Source organism: Prionailurus bengalensis, chromosome B3 (genome assembly GCF_016509475.1).
Source record: "Prionailurus bengalensis isolate Pbe53 chromosome B3, Fcat_Pben_1.1_paternal_pri, whole genome shotgun sequence".
Classification (NCBI taxonomy): Eukaryota; Metazoa; Chordata; class Mammalia; order Carnivora; family Felidae; genus Prionailurus; species Prionailurus bengalensis.
Genome location: NC_057355.1, coordinates 30,009,429 through 30,029,113, shown reverse-complemented (window position 1 = coordinate 30,029,113; position 19,685 = coordinate 30,009,429). Strand labels below are relative to the sequence as shown.

The 19,685-nt window shown below is 38.6% G+C and overlaps 1 protein-coding gene across 2 annotated transcripts; it reads right to left on the bottom strand.

Annotated features, from left to right (window-relative positions):
• Positions 1 to 902: 902 nt before the first annotated feature.
• RCN2 (reticulocalbin 2) lies at positions 903 to 18,437 on the bottom strand. 2 transcript variants are annotated; one of them, XM_043554940.1, is made up of 7 exons: positions 18,052 to 18,437; positions 17,558 to 17,663; positions 14,300 to 14,496; positions 7,774 to 7,887; positions 3,567 to 3,663; positions 2,267 to 2,406; positions 903 to 1,735 (listed from the first exon to the last, which is right to left on the bottom strand). In XM_043554940.1, the coding sequence occupies exons 1-7, from the start codon at positions 18,193 to 18,195 to the stop codon at positions 1,583 to 1,585; spliced, it is 951 nt and encodes a 316-aa protein (XP_043410875.1). In that variant the 5' UTR covers positions 18,196 to 18,437; the 3' UTR covers positions 903 to 1,582. The 2 variants fall into 2 exon arrangements, with proteins under 2 accessions (XP_043410875.1, XP_043410874.1); XM_043554939.1 differs by having other exon boundaries at positions 2,267 to 2,409; positions 18,052 to 18,436.
• Positions 18,438 to 19,685: the final 1,248 nt, after the last annotated feature.

Below are 19,685 nucleotides of genomic sequence, written 5' to 3'. Positions count from 1 at the left end.
TCACCTCAGCAAAGATGGGGACAACAGAGAGGTAGGTAGATGCTGTTAATTCTATCAAAAAGAGCTTCAGGCTTTCCCAAATACTCATTGAAGACTTGCTAAGCCCCCTGACTGCTATGTGTGCCATAGAAGACACAACTTTATTCTGGAAGAAGATTAACAGAATATGTAGCTGACCTCTTCCCCCACAAATAAAAGTAATTAAAAAAAATTTTTTTTAATGTTTATTCATTTTTGAGAGAGACAGACAGTGGGGGAGGGGCGGAGAGAGGGAGACCCAGAATCCAAAAGCAGGCTCCAGGCGCTGAGCTGTCGGCACAGAGCCCGATGAGAGGCTCAAACCCACGAACTGCAAGATCATCATGACCTGAACCGACGTTGGCATTCCACCAACTGAGCCACCTAAGTGCCCCAAAGTAATTTAAAAAAAAAAAAAAAGGAAGACTATCTGTAGGTAAGAGCTAGGAAAGCAAATTCCTCACCTTGTCACTTTTCTTCCTCCCCACAAAGGTGAATAAATGGATCCCCTGAATGAGGTTGAAACTGACAAATACTTACCAAGTATGATTTTAATTTCAATAGAATGGACAGTAAACAATATCATTGATAACTAACCAGCTCTACTACTGATTTCAACCTGTGTAATTCTTAGGGTTATTTCTAGCACAAAACAGCAAGACTACATTTGTTACAATAGCAACCGAAGTAGGTCAAGTGTACATTCAATTATAACTTGATTCTTTTATCAAAAAAGGAAAAAAAAAATAAGAATATGTAGCAAGAATAATTTAAGTTTTGAGAACACTCACTACCAAAATCTAAGAACGAATAAGGTAAGATCATGTATAATAACAAAACCTATGTGAAATATCTGGGAGATCAAAGAAAAACAAACAAACATATAAAAAGATAGGACATTTCATTTTTAATCAGTCAAAAATGAAGAGTTCTGGACAATGTCAAATTCCACACACCATAACGCTATAGTTACACATTAAATATAATTACTATCTATACATATGCAAAAATATAGTTCTATTTCATACAATAAAACCCTTTATAGAAACCATTTTAAAATTAAGCAGAACTTCTCAACATTAAAATGTGAGGTATAAGTCCTTCTAAAGGTTCCTTTAAAGGTTTTAAAACAAAATGCTAAATCTAAAAACAATGTCCTTTCTGTCAGTTCCAAAGTTATATCTACTTAAAACAAAAGAAAAACTGATAGCTCAGTCACATACTATTTAAATAATATTGTTCAGGCATCTCTAAAATCCTGCATTTTTTTCAAGTATGGAAATAGAACTCAAATATCCCACGATACAGTACTAAACAGATGGAATATTTAGGAAAGACTTTGTTGTCATATGGCACAATATTGTTTTATTCCTTCAATACATTTTGAAATAAATACCAGGTTTGGTTCTGTTCTTCTAAAAGGCCAAAATTACAATCTACATTTAAGATCATTTTGACTGTGTTAAGACTTGAGTGTAAAATATAACATCAATATTTTATCACAAAAGTAAAGCTGGTAACAAATTATAAAAGAGACAGTACTCTACTCAGATCTACCCAGGGATTAAAGCTCATCGTGATAGAAATACTCATCATGAAGCTGTCTGCCATAATCTGTAGCTTCACTGGTAAGAAACAAGTCCTGGTTCTCCAGAATCTCTGCTTCAGAGAGCTTTCTGTCACTATTCAAATCCATTTCATCAATTAGGTGAAGAGCCTTTAAAACAAAACAAAACAAAATAAAACCAAAAGGTGTCAAGTGTAAGTATTTTCAGCAAGATGTTCACATTTCAATGTGATTGGATTTGTCAAAATCATTCAGGTGTGCCAAATACTCATTATCTCAGTATCTCAAAATACTACACATTATAACCAAGCTATCTACCGCTTCTCTTACTATCTCCTTTCTTAATTTCTGCTAGGTTCTGCCTCCTCCCCACTCAAATCCAATTCAGGATACCTCAAAGTTAAGCAAAATTAATATAACCCACTTTGGGCCCTTATAGGTAAAGTATAAACTTTTATTGTTCTATTCACTGTACTATCAAATTAATACATGATATAATCTTAACTTCCTGGACAATCTAAAACAGTTCACAGATTTAAGTCAAGAAATTGCAATGCATGGATCCTAAAGAAACAATGATTCCATTACTTCTTTCTTCAGCTTATGGCTTTGAACTTCTTTTCTATTAATAGCACCAAATCTGGGGAAGAGGAGAATATATAGTCACTTTTTAACACTCACCTCTTCTTGTGCAATTCCTTGATTATTGGGTACTACCCAAGACAACAGCTCTTGGGGGTCAAGCCTGCCATCGGTATCTTTGTCATAATCATTCAGGAATCTATCTTTCTCAACCAGTATCCACTCTGGATCCTCATTTGCTGCTTAATTAAAAAAATAAAACACAATATGCATACACAAGAATAGAACCTGTATCCAATAAGAAGTTTGGTACATCCCTAGAATAAAGGAAATGAATTTAAAGCTTACTACATCAAGGAAGCCCAATGAAACAGATCTACATATCTGAAAAGTCCTAAAATAAGTATACACTATATAATTTTCAAAAGTGACATGTAAGTCTAAATGACCCAGAGTTTTTATTTTTTATTAAAGGTTTTTTTGGTTTTTTTTGAAAGAGAGAGAGAGAGAGAGAGAGAGAGAGAGAGAGAGAGAGAGAGAATGAGCAGGAAAAGGACAGAGAAGGAGAGGAATAGAGGATCAGAAGCGGGCTCTTTGCTGACAGCAGAGAGCCTGACATAGAGCTCGAACTCACGAGAACTCATGAACTGTGAGATCATGACCTGAGCCAAAGTAGGACACTTAACTGAGTGAGCCACCCAGGTGCCCCACCACTCAGAGTTTTTAAAATGATGTATATTATCACAACAAGTTAAGTCTGTTAACTGCTGCTAATTGTTCTGGTATCTAGTTTCCCCACATTTGAGCGGGGTACATGTACCCATGTACACATTACATGTACATCATGTGGCTATATAAAGCTTGCCATGTGTGCTTATAAAGTAACATGTGTAATTTTAAAGTGAAATTCACACTAAGTGATGCTTTGAAGCAACAATTCCAAAAAGACCTCTGTGAAAAGAAAAAGCTGCACATGCAGACTCCTCAAATTTCAAACACTCAGTAAGATGCCATCCATGGTCTATACCAGTAATTATAGTATTTTGTTTCTTTTTCTTTTAAGATCTACATGCAAAGGTACAGGATTTTGTTTAAAAATATCAACCTCTACTTCCTTGCCCATTTGAATCGATAATTATGTTACGTTTGTTTGGAAAGGAAGAAAACTCTTTGAATCTACAAGTGGAACTAAAAGTGAGATAGCATTCTCACATAAGCCATGAGTCTGTTTTGCTTATATTATATTTACTCGGCAGAACAAGCAGAAATCAGGCACAATTCTTCTTGTTCCATTTCCCTCTGTCAAACAGACCTCAAACAGAGTAAGGCTCTCTCCCAATTCCTTTCTTCTTTAATTCCCATGTTTCCTTCCTCCTTCCACACATCCCAGGGTACTTACTTGGATCCCGCCTGTAGTCACCAAGAAATTCTTCCAAACTAACAAATCCATCACCATTTTTGTCATGTTCTTCTAAAGCCTCTTGAATGACAAATTCCTATTGTATGTTCATAAACAACAACAACAACAATTAGTTACAAAATTTTCCCACCACCGTCTGAATCCATCCCCGTACAGAAGTTCTTTAGGAATAATCATTTCAGTTGTCCATACTTGCAAGACAATCTTTCTAAACTGGAATTTAGAAGCAGGAATAAAACCACAAATATTAAGTAGTTTTAAATTCAATGTCTTTAAGCTTCTGCTATTAAGAAGAACTCCACTTCACCCTCCTAAACAACCTGAACACTAAACTCACAATCCTATTTTCTGCACATTCCCCTCCTTCTCCAGAAGGACACCTCTTATCACCTAGGTCTCCTTTAGCTCCACTTTTCGTCTAGTCCATTAACAAACCCAAAAGAACCCCCATTTTAGATCCCTTTGCGTGGAAGTGTTCTGCCTCTAGATCTAAGTGAAATGTGTCAGTCCCCCATAAACCTACACCTCCTTTCTTCCTCTTCCACCAAATCTACCCCATCCACTGCCCCAAATCTGCTCCTCATTCTTATCATGGCTTCTTATCAACCAATCCTCTCTAACCCAAAGATTACACGCTTTCTAGTTACATTTGACCCAAGGTGACCTGTTTAATGGCCAGCTATTTGAGGCCTTCCCTTATTACCTTCCTGTATCTTCTTGTACCCTTTTCTTACTTTGCCAATCTCCACCCTGTACAGCAGACCCACATCACTTTCTCCTTTATTCCAGAATCATAAAGTCTAAAAGAAAGAGAAACACAAATACAAATACAAACCTAACGCTTATAAATTAATTTTATTCCTTTCAGTGGGCTCTCACTGCAGTTTGGAAGTCTGTCTCTGCCTCAGTTTCCCTAACACATACTCTAAAGCTGTTTTTTGAAAATTCCACTTTGAGCCTGACTACAATTCTATCCAAATACTCTCCCATTTTTCCAAACAAGGTACAGGTCTTCTGAGAGATAGGGCGTGAATGGGGAAGGGAGAGAAGGGGACAGAGGATCTAAACCGGCTCCACACTAACAGCACAGAGCCCGATGTGGGGCTTGAACTCATGAGCTGTGAGATCATGACCTGAGATGAAGTCAGAAGCATCTGACTGAGCCACCCAGGCACCCCAAGGTATGCCTGTTTATCAGCATTGCATCCTCACCTTTAATTACCTCTATTTTTATGCCTATTCCTCTCATCCTTCTCTTCAGTCTCAGGAATTTGCTATCTTTCCCCTTTCTCTAAATTTGCTATCTTTCCCCTTTCTCTAGGGTGAATCCCTCAACACTCTTCCTAGGAAGACTTTTCCCATACTTTTCTATTTCCTGAGTGTTTTCTTTCACTCTTAACTCTGGCCTCTCCTAAGGCTCCAATCTCTTCTCATCAGCTTCTTCTTCTATGCCTTTAACACATTCAAGTCCCCAGGACTTTGCTATACTCTTTAATTACCATCCTGGATTCTTTGATGCCTAGCTTCTTATGGGTTACATTTATTACTTTGTCCTCATGACCTGCTGCCACCCAAACACCTTTCCACCTGGATTCTAGCATCACAACTGTAACAAAAACATATTCTCAAAAGTCTCTAATTCTAGCCAAACCCAAAGGCTTCCTTTACATCTGCATGAAATAACTTAAATACAAGTTGTTAGTTTTCTAAAAATCAAATGTTACAGATTTTATATATAGAAATAAGGGGATCTTAACCTGGATATCCAAAGATTAGTTTTAGAGAATCTGAGAATCTCCTGAAATTATAATACCATATTTTGTGTGTAGGAGCCTATGTGATTTTTCTGGGATAGTCTACAGGTTGCTCCATATTTTTAAAGGAGTCTGTGATCCCATACAAGTTAAGAATCACTGTAATCCCATACAAGTTAAGTAATCCTCTTGGGAGACAACAGACTTATTTCAATAATGTTGCCATGATTAAAAGAAATTTTGGGGGCACCTGGGTGGCTCAGTCGGTTAAGCATCTGACTCTTGATTTCAGCTCAGGCATCTCATGGTTGTGAGATGAGGCTAAACCTGCTTGGGATTCTCTCTCTCCCTCAAAAAAAAAAAAAAGGAAATTTTGGAACTACATGAATGAAAGTACTTTAAATTCTAACTTTTAATCCAAAGTAAAACCATCTAGTTGATCTTGTACCCTGCCTTTTCCTTTATCAAATATATCTTTATTTTTTTTTTTTTAATTTTTTTTTTTTCAACGTTTATTTATTTTTGGGACAGAGAGAGACAGAGCATGAACGGGGGAGGGGCAGAGAGAGAGGGAGACACAGAATCGGAAACAGGCTCCAGGCTCTGAGCCATCAGCCCAGAGCCCGACGCGGGGCTCGAACTCACGGACCGCGAGATCGTGACCTGGCTGAAGTCGGACGCCCAACCGACTGCGCCACCCAGGCGCCCCTATCAAATATATCTTTAAATGGAAAAAGGGATACACTAAAACAAATTAAGGTAAATAAGAATTAATGAAGCTGCTTTGAATGAGACACCACTTTTTGGTCACACATCTTATGTGCCACAGTCACGTAAGTGGGAGTCAACTCCCACTTGGCATATCCTGTCCCGTCCTGACACAACCCATTCTGTCAATGGTACTACTGTTTTGATCATTTTTATACAAGCTCAAAACCTCACAGTCCTCTCTAGCTTTTCCTTTCTCTTCCCACACTTATTTAGTCAGTCAACATTCTTGCTGTGTTTTCTTCAAAATGTTGTTCATGCCTATTTTGTTCCATTGCCACATTGTACTCTGGGGCCGTGGCACATGATGCCCAAATTATTTCATTGTTTTCACTGGTCATTCCCCTCCTCAGTCTTCAATTCAATTGTTCCTTATTCCCCAGAGAATCAATACCTGCCTGCCATGCTAGGGTTCAATTAGCTAGTCTTAACTTAATTTTGGCACTTAAACAAATTGTGCCCAGCATTGTTCTAAAACTAGGTCGTGTGTTTTGTGCCAGGTGAGAAATCAGAAGCCTCAGTGGCAAATGTGGTCGCAATCATGGTGTCTTGCCACTGGGCTATGGAGAAAAAGGTTAACTGCAGCCTTGTTATTCAAGGCAGCAGCTTTTGGCCATGACCCATTTAATATAAAGCTATGTTCCCTCCTTGAAATATCTTCCCTCCCTGAAATATCCAGAGAACCAAGCCACACAGCTGGAGGCTGAGGCTAGGCAACAGACCTCAATATTGAATGTTTAGTCTATTTTTTATTTTTTTTTTTATTTTTTTTTTATTAAAAAAATTTTTTTTTCAACGTTTATTTATTTTTGGGACAGAGAGAGACAGAGCATGAACGGGGGAGGGGCAGAGAGAGAGGGAGACACAGAATCGGAAACAGGCTCCAGGCTCAGAGCCATCAGCCCAGAGCCTGACGCGGGGCTCGAACTCACGGACCGCGAGATCATGACCTGGCTGAAGTCGGATGCTTAACCGACTGCGCCACCCAGGCGCCCCTAGTCTATTTTTTAGAAGGCTATTTGTTATATTAGCCTTTACAATAGTAAAGTTAACTAGCCTTTACAATAGTTTCTGTTCTCAAGAAGCTTGCCGCGTCATAGTAGGGACTCAATCAATGTTTGTTGAGCTAAATTCTAGAGTTCAACAAAAATTCTGTAGAACTGGTAATTCTTTTAAGTACTAAAGTGATGAGAGGGATCATTCCTCACGCTGCAAACATGTTATTCAGCAGCGGCTACACCTACACCCCTCACCAACACCCTAGGAAAAGGGATCCGAAGGTGATGTTTTCCCAGACCTGAAGTTTTTACAAGTGATGTCGTAAACTAAATAGAAGTACTGATGCTACTGATACTGGAAAACAGAAAAGTGTGAAAGCTACAAAAGGACAAGGAAGGCAATGAAAGTAATGTGGTTATAAGGGAGAAAACAGCCAAGGGAAGCATGCCACTCACACATTTGACAGAGATTTACCTTCTCCCTCCTAATCAGCACTCCTCCCCCACCAGCAGAAATCCTTTCCCACTTCTCATCTTAAGTGGGGAGATCTTTGGATCTTAGGTTCTCTTAAAAATTCTCATTGCTAGATGATTCATTTTAACAACTTAGAAAAAAACAGGTTTTAAAGTTTTGGTTACTCAAGAATTCTCTTAAAACTTCCTTACCGTCATATAATCAACTTCTTCAGGATGCTCAAAAGCAATAAATTCTTCAAGATTCAAACCAGGACCAGAATCTTGGTTCGCTTTCTCAAATCGCTTCTTGTCCTTTAAATGAAGCTTTGAAAATTAAACATTGAATTTATTTAAGGTCTCATCCACAAACATCATTACACATACTTTGAAAAATACATACTATGTGCAATCTGAAGTACATTCTCGTACATTATCTTCACATTGCTTTTTTTTTTTTTTTAATGTTTTTCAACGTTTATTTATTTTTGGGACAGAGAGAGACAGAGCATGAATGGGGGAGGGGCAGAGAGAGAGGGAGACACAGAATCGGAAACTGGCTCCAGGCTCTGAGCTGATGGCGCGGGGCTCGAACTCCCGGACCGCGAGATCGTGACCTGGCTGAAGTCGGACGCTTAACCGACTGCGCCACCCAGGCGCCCCCACATTGCCCTTTTGAAGGTAGGTTAGACAAATTAACAAACATTTATGAGAAGCAACTGAGACACAGACTCTAGACTCAGAGACTCAGATCTGAAGGCCAGCAATGCCACTTACCAGCTGTGGTAAGAGCACGTTGCTTAACCTCTCTGGTTTCCTCAGCTATAAAATCAGGATAAAAATCTCCATTAAGCAATTGGGATGAGAATCCCTCTCAAGCAAGTAGTAAACCTTAGCATTTAAAAACTGTTACATATTACTATTATTGATAGAAAACTGAAATTAAATGATTGAGAGAGATGTCAGAAATACAGCTGGTATGCTGAACTTTGATCCTCCCTGTTCTTCTACAGTACTACACGTTATCTTCTTCAACAATCTCAACTTTTCCGAATGCCCCAAAAGCAATAAATTCAGACTATGTATTAATTCTTGATATATCATTTTCAAATAATTTCTGGTCCTTGGAATGACTTTTCAAAAATGTTAACAGATTTTAGAAAAATAGTCCTCTTATGAGAATACTTCTGGTATATGTATCTAATATTTGAAAGTCTATTGTTGGTAGGCCCTTTAGAGTGCTAATAATTACTCAGGTACAAACACATCAAAAGGTGAAACGGACCTATTTTGCTGTTAAGTAAACATACTTTTTTACTTTCTCACACCATCTTCCTTTTTTTCCTTTTGTAAAGTATGCACAAGTAGTAAATCAAGAAGCAGCTATTAGAGACAAGGCTGTTTTTAATGCATTTCTCAAAAGGAATTCTGTAATCAAGAACCTTGGAAGCCAATAGTGCTATATTGCTAATCTTGCATAAATTCTATTTTGAGAATTTGTGGGAAAAACTTTCCTTTCTGTAAACTGTATGTATTAAACAGCACATGAAAAAAAACCACAATTTCAAATATTTTGGAAGTTTTTAATATATGTATCTCATTGTTGAAAATAAATGCTCTTTTCAGTTTTCTAGAATAGAGGTTAGGTAGCAGTCATTTACTGAAACACTAGTTCTTTTAAAATGACTGATTTACAGTGGAGAGGCTCACTTCTTCCCCAAGAGTTCATCTTTTAAACCATCCAGATTCCACTAGCCAGTTATTACTAAATCATGACAGAAAAAAAAAAATAAATAAATAACAACAACCTTGTTTCCAAATAGCTACTTTTAACTTAATGTTTCCTAATTTCACGTAACTAGACCAAATAATTTACATTTGCTGTTCAGGGGCTTAACATGGGAAAAAGTACACAAGAATTTGAGGTACTTTGTTGAGTCAATCAAGTTCTTTTTGAATAAACTACTATTCAAAATACCAAGTGCTTAGATTTCCTTATGAAAGAACCCTTCAGTTTGGAGCAAAAAGGTCCATGTTTCAGCAGCGGGAGCTGAATTTGGCCAAATTTGCCTATGGAAAGAAAGGATCTCTTTGAACAAGCTCAGGTTGTTTTTTAAAAAATTAAGGAAAGTAGTTTTCTTGTTCATATTTCTCAGATTTTTAAAATCAAATGAAATAATGAGATTTTTAAAAAACAGTTTTATTCATGGTTATTTGAAGAAAACAATTTAAGAGCAACTCAAATTAAAGAAGCCAATACACAGGAAGATTGTTTTTCCAAAGTGGCAAAAGATTACAACAAAAAAGGCTGTCAGCTTCATAAAACCTCAACAGTCTTCTGTGTAAAAACACTGTATTTTAGTGGAGAGTAGAAAGTGCTACATACAGTTAGTAAAAAGGTAGAAATGACCATAATCACTTATTTTTATATTGTCACAGAAACTTGTGAAGAACAAAACTGCCATCTTTTGGTAGACTAATGATTTTACACGAGGAAATATATAACCTGTGATGCCAGAACAAAAGTCTAGGTCTTAAAAATTCTGATCAGCCATGTGCCAGATTCTATCTTACATAAATAAATATTGCTTGTACATGCACATTCAGCAGCTGGCTTTAAAAGTTAGACCAACTGAACTTTTGCCAGGTAGATGCCCAAACTTTAATTATCCTGCCTAAAAGTGCTGACTATAATTGTTCATCATAACGTAAAGAAATGCTTTTTCAAGCATTTTACAGCCTTAGAGGGCCATTATTACAGGTTATCTCTATTCTCTACATGGAAAGTTACTAAAAATAAGATAAAATTCAGGCATCAAATTTATTTTTGTTTAATAGGCTTCCATATAGAAAAATTTTATTTTATTTAGATATGCAATTCCTTTTGATGATTAGTTATGGTATAATGTTAAGTCTGTAACTTTGAGTAAGACTGATTCATTCTTCATCTTTGTTGATTTTTATTTTGAAGAATAATACATACGTTTCTGAGTTCATCTTTATAATCCATATCCACTTTGAGGGGGTTATATATAACAAATTCTAATAAAGTATTATCAATGAAACTTCATATAGAGACATGAAGAGAGACATGAGATAATACCTCATGCAGAGATATTCCTGGGTTGTCAAAGAATAACCAGTAGGACTCCCATTGAGAAGTGTTCATTTTAGGGATCCATCAATTCCTTTACACTATTAAGATCTAATTCACTCTTAAAAAGTAGAGTCTTATAATCAAAATGTACTGAGTACCTTGGTGGCGAACCCATTATCAGAACCACACATTTTTTAAAAGAAAAACTGTTCTTAAGTAGGTTATATTAATGAGTCATGTATCCCTTCAAAGTGAAGATTTTTTTCTCAACACCATCATCTATTACTAATCACCCTGTTCCAAGAATATAGACTCAAGAAACCACACATAAACATTTCTCATGTTTTGATGGAATAGTTATTAAATCTTTTGGGTGCCAAAAGAAAAAAAAAGACACAATTATAGTCTGATGCTGGTAAGATTTTAAAATATTGTATTTAACTTCTCTCTTGTTACCTAGCAGGTAAGTCATTATATCATTCCATGGTTTGGTTTTAGAAAAGTCTCAGAACTCAAACAATACTTTTAAGATTAATTGATTCCTATAGGATACCTAGGAGACAGGCAAATCCCAAATCTCATTATCGTTTGTTTCTTTTTTTAGCATTAAGTAGTAAAAAGACTAATTTCCACTCTCTGTAGTCCACTGTAAGATGAAGACCCAAATAAGGAGGAAAAAAGGGAAAAGGAATCTTAACTAATCTAAAGCTGATATAGTTAACCAATTCTTCAATAATTTTTAAAAGCTAATTATGTATTAAATATAAACCTATGTGAATCACACATGCTTTCTTCAATAATATTCTTTTGTGGGGCACCTGGGTGGCTCAGTCGGTTAAGTGTCAAACTTCAGTTCAGGCCATGATCTCATGGTTCCTGAGTTCGAGCCCCACGTCAGGCTCTGTGCTGACAGCTCAGAGCCTGGAGCCTGCTTCAGATTCTGTGTCTCCCTCTCTCCTGCCCCTCCCCCAATCATACTCTGTCTCTCTCTCAAAAATAAACATTAAAATAATATTCTTAACCGTCTGAGCCACCCAGGCACCCCTAAAATATTATTCTTTTGTTTACTGTTTAATATTCTGTTGACCTACCCAACTGCTACTATTTATTGCTATCTCTCCATACTTTTATTATCCTCATTTTTTGAGATGAGGAAACTGAGGCATAGGGAGGTTTAATAGCTTACCCAAAGCTGCACAATTATTAAGCTGTACAGCTGGATGTGAAGCCAGGCAGACTGGCTCCAAGGCTGAAGCCCTTAACCTCTACATTGGTGGCATACACATAGCATAATCATTAGCAGAAAAAACAATCCACTTTGAGTTAGTGATGGCCTATAGAGCTCAAGTGGCCAATATGATTCTGAAATAAATAGAATGTATAATGATAAATATGGCCACAACAAAACCTAAAAAGTAGACACCATAATGGAATGTTAAAGAATGGAAGAGGCTCAAATGTTATCCAAGTATCCTTGACTAATATTTTGGGATGTAATAATTTGCAACAAGGTGTTTGGTTTAATTGAATCGGTTACTTTGTTTATTCATTTATTTAAAAAAAAATTTTTTTTTTTAACATTTATTTATTTTTGAGACAGAGAGAGACAGAGCATGAATGGGGGAGGGTCAGAGAGAGAGGGAGACACAGAATCCGAAACAGGCTCCAGGCTCTGAGAGGTCAGCACAGAGCCCGTTGCGGGGCTTGAACCCACGGACTGGACCGTGAGATCATGACCTGAGCTGAACTCAGACGCTTAACGGACTGAGCTACCCAGGCGCCCCTCATTTATTTTTTAAATAGGCTCCATGCTGGGTCCCTAACACAGGACTTGAACTCAGGACTCTGAGATCAAGAGTTGGACACTTAACTGACTGAGTCACCCAGGTGCCCCTGGGTTTATTTTTTTCACATAGAAAAAACTATCTATTCAAAAAAAGTCTTTAGAGTTACCTTTGAAATATAAAAGTTCATACTGAAATAGCAATTTCTTAAGCTTATTTTCCTTTGTGTTAAAAAGTTCGTACAAATTAATAATTAAAAGTTCTTATTAACTCCTAAATAAAAATTGTCTTCCTCACCTCTGTTTAAGAAGCATTAGAACCTGTGTGGCTCAGTCAGTTAAGTGACTGACTCTTGCTCTCGGCTCATGTCATGATCTTACGGTTTGTGAGTTCCAGCCCTGAGTCGGGCTCTAAAGCTGGCAGCATGGAGCCTGCTTGGGATTCTCTCTCCCTCCCTCTCTCTCTGCTCCTCCCCTGCTCACGCTATCTCTGTCTCTCTCAAAATAAATAAACTTAAAATTAAAAAAAATACTTTTTTAAAAAAAGCATTAGAAGAAGACATATTTTAATTATGACAAATTAAACCATGAGAATCAACAAAACTTATAGTGACACTGAATCTTCAAAAATGAGTTACTTTAAATGGTACAGCCTCTATGGAAGATCATATGACAGTTCTTCAAAAAATTAAAAATAGAAGTACTACACAATCCAGCAATTCCATTTCAGGGTGTATATCCCAAAGAATTAAAAGCAGGATCTCAAAGAGATATTTGTACACCCATGTTCATAGCAACATTATTCACAAGAGCCAAAAAGTTGAAGCAACCCAAGTGTGCATGGATAAACAAAGTGTGGTATATACACACAATATATCCATGGATATACATGTGGTACATACATACAATAGAGTATCATTCAGTCTTAAAAAGGAATCTCACACATACTACAACATTATGAGGACATGATGTTAAGTGAAGTAAGCCACTCACAAAAAGACAAAAATATGTATGATTCCACTTATATGAGGTTCCTAGAATAATCAAATTCAAAGACAGAAAATACAATGGTGACTGCCAGGGACCCAGGGGAGGAGGAATGGGGAGTTGTTGTTTTATAGGTTTAGAATTTCAGCTTTGCAAGGTGAAAAGAGTTCTGGAGATTGGTTGTATTAACAATGTGAATGTACTTAACACTACTGAACTGAACACTTAAAAATGGTTAAAATGGGGGTGCCTAGGTGGCTCAGTCAGTTAAGCATCTGGCTTCAGTTCAGGTCATGATCTCACGGTTCATGAGTTTGAGTCCCGCATCAGGCTCTCTGCTGTCAGTGCAGAGTCTGCTTCAGATCCTCTGTCCCCGTCTCTCTGCCCCTCCCCTGCTCATGCTCTCTCAAAAATAAAAATAAACATTTAAAAAATTTTTTAAAAATGGTAAATTTTAAGTGTATTTTATTACAATTAATTTTTTCAAATAGTTATTTTATATAAAACTATCTGTTTACAAATGGGAATGGGCCTCTAGTCTTAGTCAATATGATATAAAACTGTTCAATAATAACAAAAAATAAAATACTGAGGTACATATTCAAAATACACTAAAAAGCAACTGTAGCAATGAGGACAAATGATGCAGCTGGGAAAAAAAAAAATGCAAGGATAATTTAGGTAGTCCGGAACAAGAGTCCTGAATCCGGTGAGAAAGGAAGCCATCAAAATGACCACTGAAGTGGAACAGGTGATTGCCCAGAGGACAAGGCAATCCCAGTCTATAACCTCAGAACCTCTTGTGCTCATTCATGCAGGAAGGGAAAGTGAACTGATAGATCAAAAGGAACAGCCCATGCACACATACTCACCTGCCGAAAAGACTCCTCTTCTGCGTCATCCAGAGCAGTGTTCTCATCAAAGTCAATCACACGATCATACATCTGAATGTTGTATTCATCCCATGACACACTGCCGTCACCGTTTTTGTCATATTCAACAAACTGTTGTTTCGCTTCTTGCATAGCATAATGTTTGAAAGACATCTGAATCCACGAACTGAGTTCACCTGTGAGAATTTCCCAGAACACAATGAATGTTGACGGTAATTCTGGTATTTACGGAAGTGAACGTTTCTAAACTTTATCTAAAAGAAAAAAATCCTGAGTGTTTTCAAATACTGAGAGAGAATTAGCCTAGTTGTATTCAATAGAAACAGGAGTAGAAGGTGGTGAGAGCAGTTTGGAATCTAAGAATATAATATTATGTGATCCAAATAGAATGCAAACTCTGCGTAGAGTTTGGGTATGTTTTGTTCATTAAGGTACTCTAAATGCCTAGAAAGTGCCTGGCTCAATAAGTTATTTGTTAAATGAATTACCAATTAGCTAAAATAGTATTTGACTTTCAAAAATTATCTACAAAATTGCAGATGACCTTTGCTAACTATCACAGATCTCTTGGGAAGTACAAATATGTTAATAACTACCTATTTATTTTAGTATGTATTAGAAATAAGTTTTTCATTTATGAAAGTAATATAAAGTTTCCCTTTAAAATAAATTTCATGTTGAGTTGAATCAAAACCATATTAAGGAAGTAACAGATGGCAAGTAGCTATGGTCTAAATTGTGAAAATCTATTCAAGTGACTGATGTTTGAGAAACACTATTACAGTATATGTCCTTCAACCATGTCATAAAACTTCTGGGTGAAATTTTAACAAAAGTTATGGGTAGCATTTAGGATTTAAGCCCTCTTGCAACAGCTCTCTGTCTTATCTTGGTACCTGAAGACATGGGAGAAAGTTTCTAAATCTCTAATGTCCACGTTCAGATCAACTTTAAAAAAATCTATTCAGAGATATTTACTCTATTGCATTATAGAAAAAAAGTGGCGGGGGAAGAACATGAATATTTGCAAGGACAGCAGGAGTACACCATTTGGTTTAAAAGTGATATACCATTTGGTTTAGAGTGGTACTCCTCTAACTGGTTTGGGGGAGGTCAAGTGGATAGAAAAGTGAAGACACTTTGTCTCTCCTGAAACTCCAAATTAGGGCAGAATAATTATCATGGTAACCATGTACTGAACAATTATTATATATTAGGTCCTCTACATATGTTGTCTCTAATCTTCACAGCAAGGCAATTCTAATCACTGTCCATTTCCGTTTCTAATCTAATTTATTTTACAGTTCAAGAAATTGCCATTTGGAATTGAGGACTCACAGCCAGTAAGCAGAATCCAGATTCAAACCTATGTCTGTTTCTAAAGCCCAAAATTCTTCCACAGAATTTCGGGCTCTCAAGAACCTGAGTCCAGTCCTACCTCTTACAGTGCAAATTAGCAAACTTCTCTGAAGGGTCCTTCAAGTACGATGAGGGTTTCTTCTGGTTTATTTAAAGAGATCATCATGACATAATAGAATACAGATTGGAAAAGGGACCAGAAACATGGGTTCACACTTGAGCTCTGCCATAAGGGGTAAGTTTACTCACCCAAGTTTTTGTTTTCTCATATGTAAAATGAAGATTTGAACTAAGTTCTTTTAACTTTAAATTTAAAGCTTACTATTAAATATTTGAACATATCTAGGCCCTAATAGGTACCACAAAGTCTTCCAAATCAACTTTTTCTGTGTGCTTGCTAGTGTAACCAAAGATAGACCTATTTTTAGTGGACAACTAGAGTCAAAGCTTTGTTTTTATTTGAAGTAGAGAACCCAAAACCTTAATATTTCTGAGGGCACCAATTTTACTGACAACACATCTTAAATTTACCAATTATTTTGTACTTCTCTGTCCAGCAATTTTCTTTATGATTGACTTCAGACGATGAGAAGCATTTAAATAAGAATTATAGCAAAATATGGGATGCCTGGGTGGCTCAGTCGGTTAAGCATTCAACCTTTGGTTTCTGCTCAGGTGATGATCTCACAGTTTGTGAGTTTGAGGTCCACATAGGGCTCTGCACTGACAGCACAGAGCCTGCTTGGGATTATCTCTCTCCATCTCTCTTCCCTTCTCATGCTCTCTTTCTTTCTCTCTAAATGAACAAATAAGCTTAAAAAAAAAAAGAGTTATAACAAAATATCTCCTGAATTTTTTTGATCAACTTAGAAAGTTGAGAGGGTTTACCACTTGAATTAAGCAATGAAGAGAAACAGTTGCACAGCAATTTAATATTCTTTTAATAATCTGTGCATTTCATTTCTGACTGGAGAACCTACCTGAGAGCAAATTTTTTAAAGTAAACTCTACCAACTGAGCCAGCCAGGTACTCCTCATAAAAAAAAAAAAAAAAATTAATGTTCATTTATCTTCGAAAGAGAGAAACAGAGCGTAAGTGGGGGTGGGGCAGTGAGAGAAGAAGACACAGAAACCAAAGCAGGCTCCAGGCTCCGAGCTGTCAGCACAGAGACCAATGTGGGGCTCGAACCCATGAACCATAACATCATGACCTAAGCTGAAACTGGATGCTTAACCAGGTGCCCCTCAGATTTTTTTTTTAAGTGAAGGATATTAAAAACTGAATTAAGAGCAAGAAATCTGGATTCTAATCCTGACCACTCATATAAGGAAGGCACTTACCCCTCTGGATTTCAGTTTCTTCAGCTCTACAAAGAGAGGTGGACAAGATGATTCTAAGGCCCCTACCAGGTGTAGTAAGTTGTAATAAACATAATTTACATGCAACAGGTCTTTTTCTACTTATGAAAAAGCAGCAAATTCTTAAATTGCTAATGAAGCATATATCAAAAGAGCAATACAGCATGTAACACCATAGGTTTTTGACATACTTATGTCAAAAGTCTATTGTTGACATCGATAAAAGTCATATGAGAAACGGGGTGTTTGCTCAGTGTATGACTTACACATACCGTGTAGCGTCCACGATGTTTATATATTACCGGAGAGCACTGATTTTTACTTGGAACCTATGCCTAAAGATTTCCAGATAAAACCTACTCAACATGTTCCCCCCACCCCACCCCCCGTCACAGTACCTCTCATTTGTTGCAACACTAGCAATCTACACTCAACAGATAGACCTGCTTAATAAAATGTTTATATTTCTATCTCCTACAAAGGGATTTCTCCATTGTTAGTTGTGTAGGACGTCCTTACTTTCGGTGAGGAAGCCATCTGAGTCCAAGTCAATTTTCTTTATGATTGACTTCAGTCTTTTGTGTTGCTCTTCAGGGGTAAGTTTAACATATTCATCGACTTCTTCCTTTGGGGGGGTAAGCAATACATAGGGGGGTAAAGCATTACCATCAGTGCGGTAAAATGGTGGAAAAAATAAGGCTACCAGAAGCCTCTCCTGTCCAGGGTTTTGGGGTGACCCACACTTGCTCTCCAAGGCCCCCCACCTCCTACACACCTTCAGTGATCCTGCCCCGTGTCAGAGGGTGGAAGGGTTCCGGCTCCTGGGCCGCTCTATTCCCTCAGGCTCAGAGGCCTCGGGGTCCCCCTGAGAGTGAGAGGCGCCCCGCCCGGACCCCATTGTCAGGCAGCCCGGGCCAGGCCTCGTCTGGCCGCCCCTCTTTGTCCCGGGACAAAGCCCGCCGCAGCCGCGGTGCGAGGCCCGGCCCTCCCAGCCCCCGGCCTGGCCACCTCACCTGGCCGCCCAACAGAGCCTCACGGTCGTATTCGCTGCGGTGCTCGCCTTGCGGGTAGTGCAGCTCCTCGGCGTCCCCGGCGCCGACTGTAACGGCACACAGCAGCAGCAGCCCCAGCGCCGCGGGCCTCGGGCCCAGCCGCATCGCGCCGACCCGCCGCGGACACAGAGAGGCGAGGAAAGAGACCGGCGGGGGCTCAAGCCCGCGGCGGCGCTTCGCGGGCTGCTGCGGACCGGCGGTGCGGCGTTATGTGGGGAGGAGGGAAGGAGACGCGGAGGGGGCGGTGGCCGTCTTTCCTAGGGCCGTAGGCGGATGAGGCCTGAGCGACTACTGCGATGTTGGGGCTGGCCAGCCCAAGGCCTAAATGGCCCCGGCGGAGGGGCGGGGCGCCGGGCCGCACCGCTGATTGGGCCGTCCGGCGCTGGGGGAGGGCCGCGGCGATGTGGCGGTCTGCTGCCGGTACGACATCTCCACAGCGCTAGCGTGGCTGCCGGGAGGGGAGACCCCGCGCGGGCGCCTTCGTCTGCGCCAAGAAACCTTCAGAAAGCACGACCCCACCTTACTCCCTCCCTGTCTTTTCCCGTCAGTCTTGTTAATGGCAGAAATTCCCCACTCTATGTGTCCATCCGCCCTCGAGAAAAGCTGGAGATTTGGATCAAAAAAATATGGTACCTAGAAAAATGTTTATCTTGAGGAACCAACCAACAGTATGCATTTCCCAGTCTTCAAGTGTATGTCTACTTATTTATTTCACCAGAGCAGGAAGAACAAACCCAGCTACTGAAGCCAGGTATTTGTAGCTGATGCTCAATTTCGTGACTTACAGGTTCTGTGACCATGGCCAAGTTCCTTGGCCCTTGAAAACTTGTTTGCTTACTTATAAAATGGACGTCAATTGACCTTAAAGAGTTGTGAAGGTTATATTAAATAAAATAATGCGTTTAGAACAGTAGCTGCAGCATATGGTAAAGTGTTCAATAAATGTGAGCTTACATCCATGTGGGTGAAAAAGTAGAAGAATGGACAGATGGCATAGCTTAGAAAGTACCTAGGAAAACCTTTATGAATAGAATGCATGTACTCGTAGCTTCTATTCCATGTCTGTCTACAGGTCTACGTAATTTCTGTACCTCATCCACACTAAACACACAAAAAATTTGTAGGCTGCAGCTTGAGCCCTTTTCTTTCATTGACTGCTCCACTTAGGATCAGGCCTTTTCACACAGAAGAAAAGGCTTTCTGGGTTCTCTTTCACTTCCCACAGTTTGTTTCTATTTGGATTGGGAGTACGAATCCTGTTCCAAACTGAAAAACTGAGTGGGCACAAATCAGACAAATTTCCTGGGTGAAGATGGAATTTTATTGTTTTTAGTCAGAGACCATTGAAAGGTTTACAGAGTAGACTAAGTTCAAATGGGATCTTTTCAGCGTTATAAAGAGCAATGCAAAATAAAGTTTTAAGTTTCAGAGTCTAAGTGTAGGCTCTAGAGTTGATTTCTCTAAAACAAACAGAAAAGAAGGAAAAAACTTTTATCACCAAGCCATTTTAATTTTAACTTCAGTTCTGGGTTTTGAGGCAGTCTGTGAAAAAAAGAGACACAAATGTCTCTAACTTAGCTTTGTACCTATTCTCC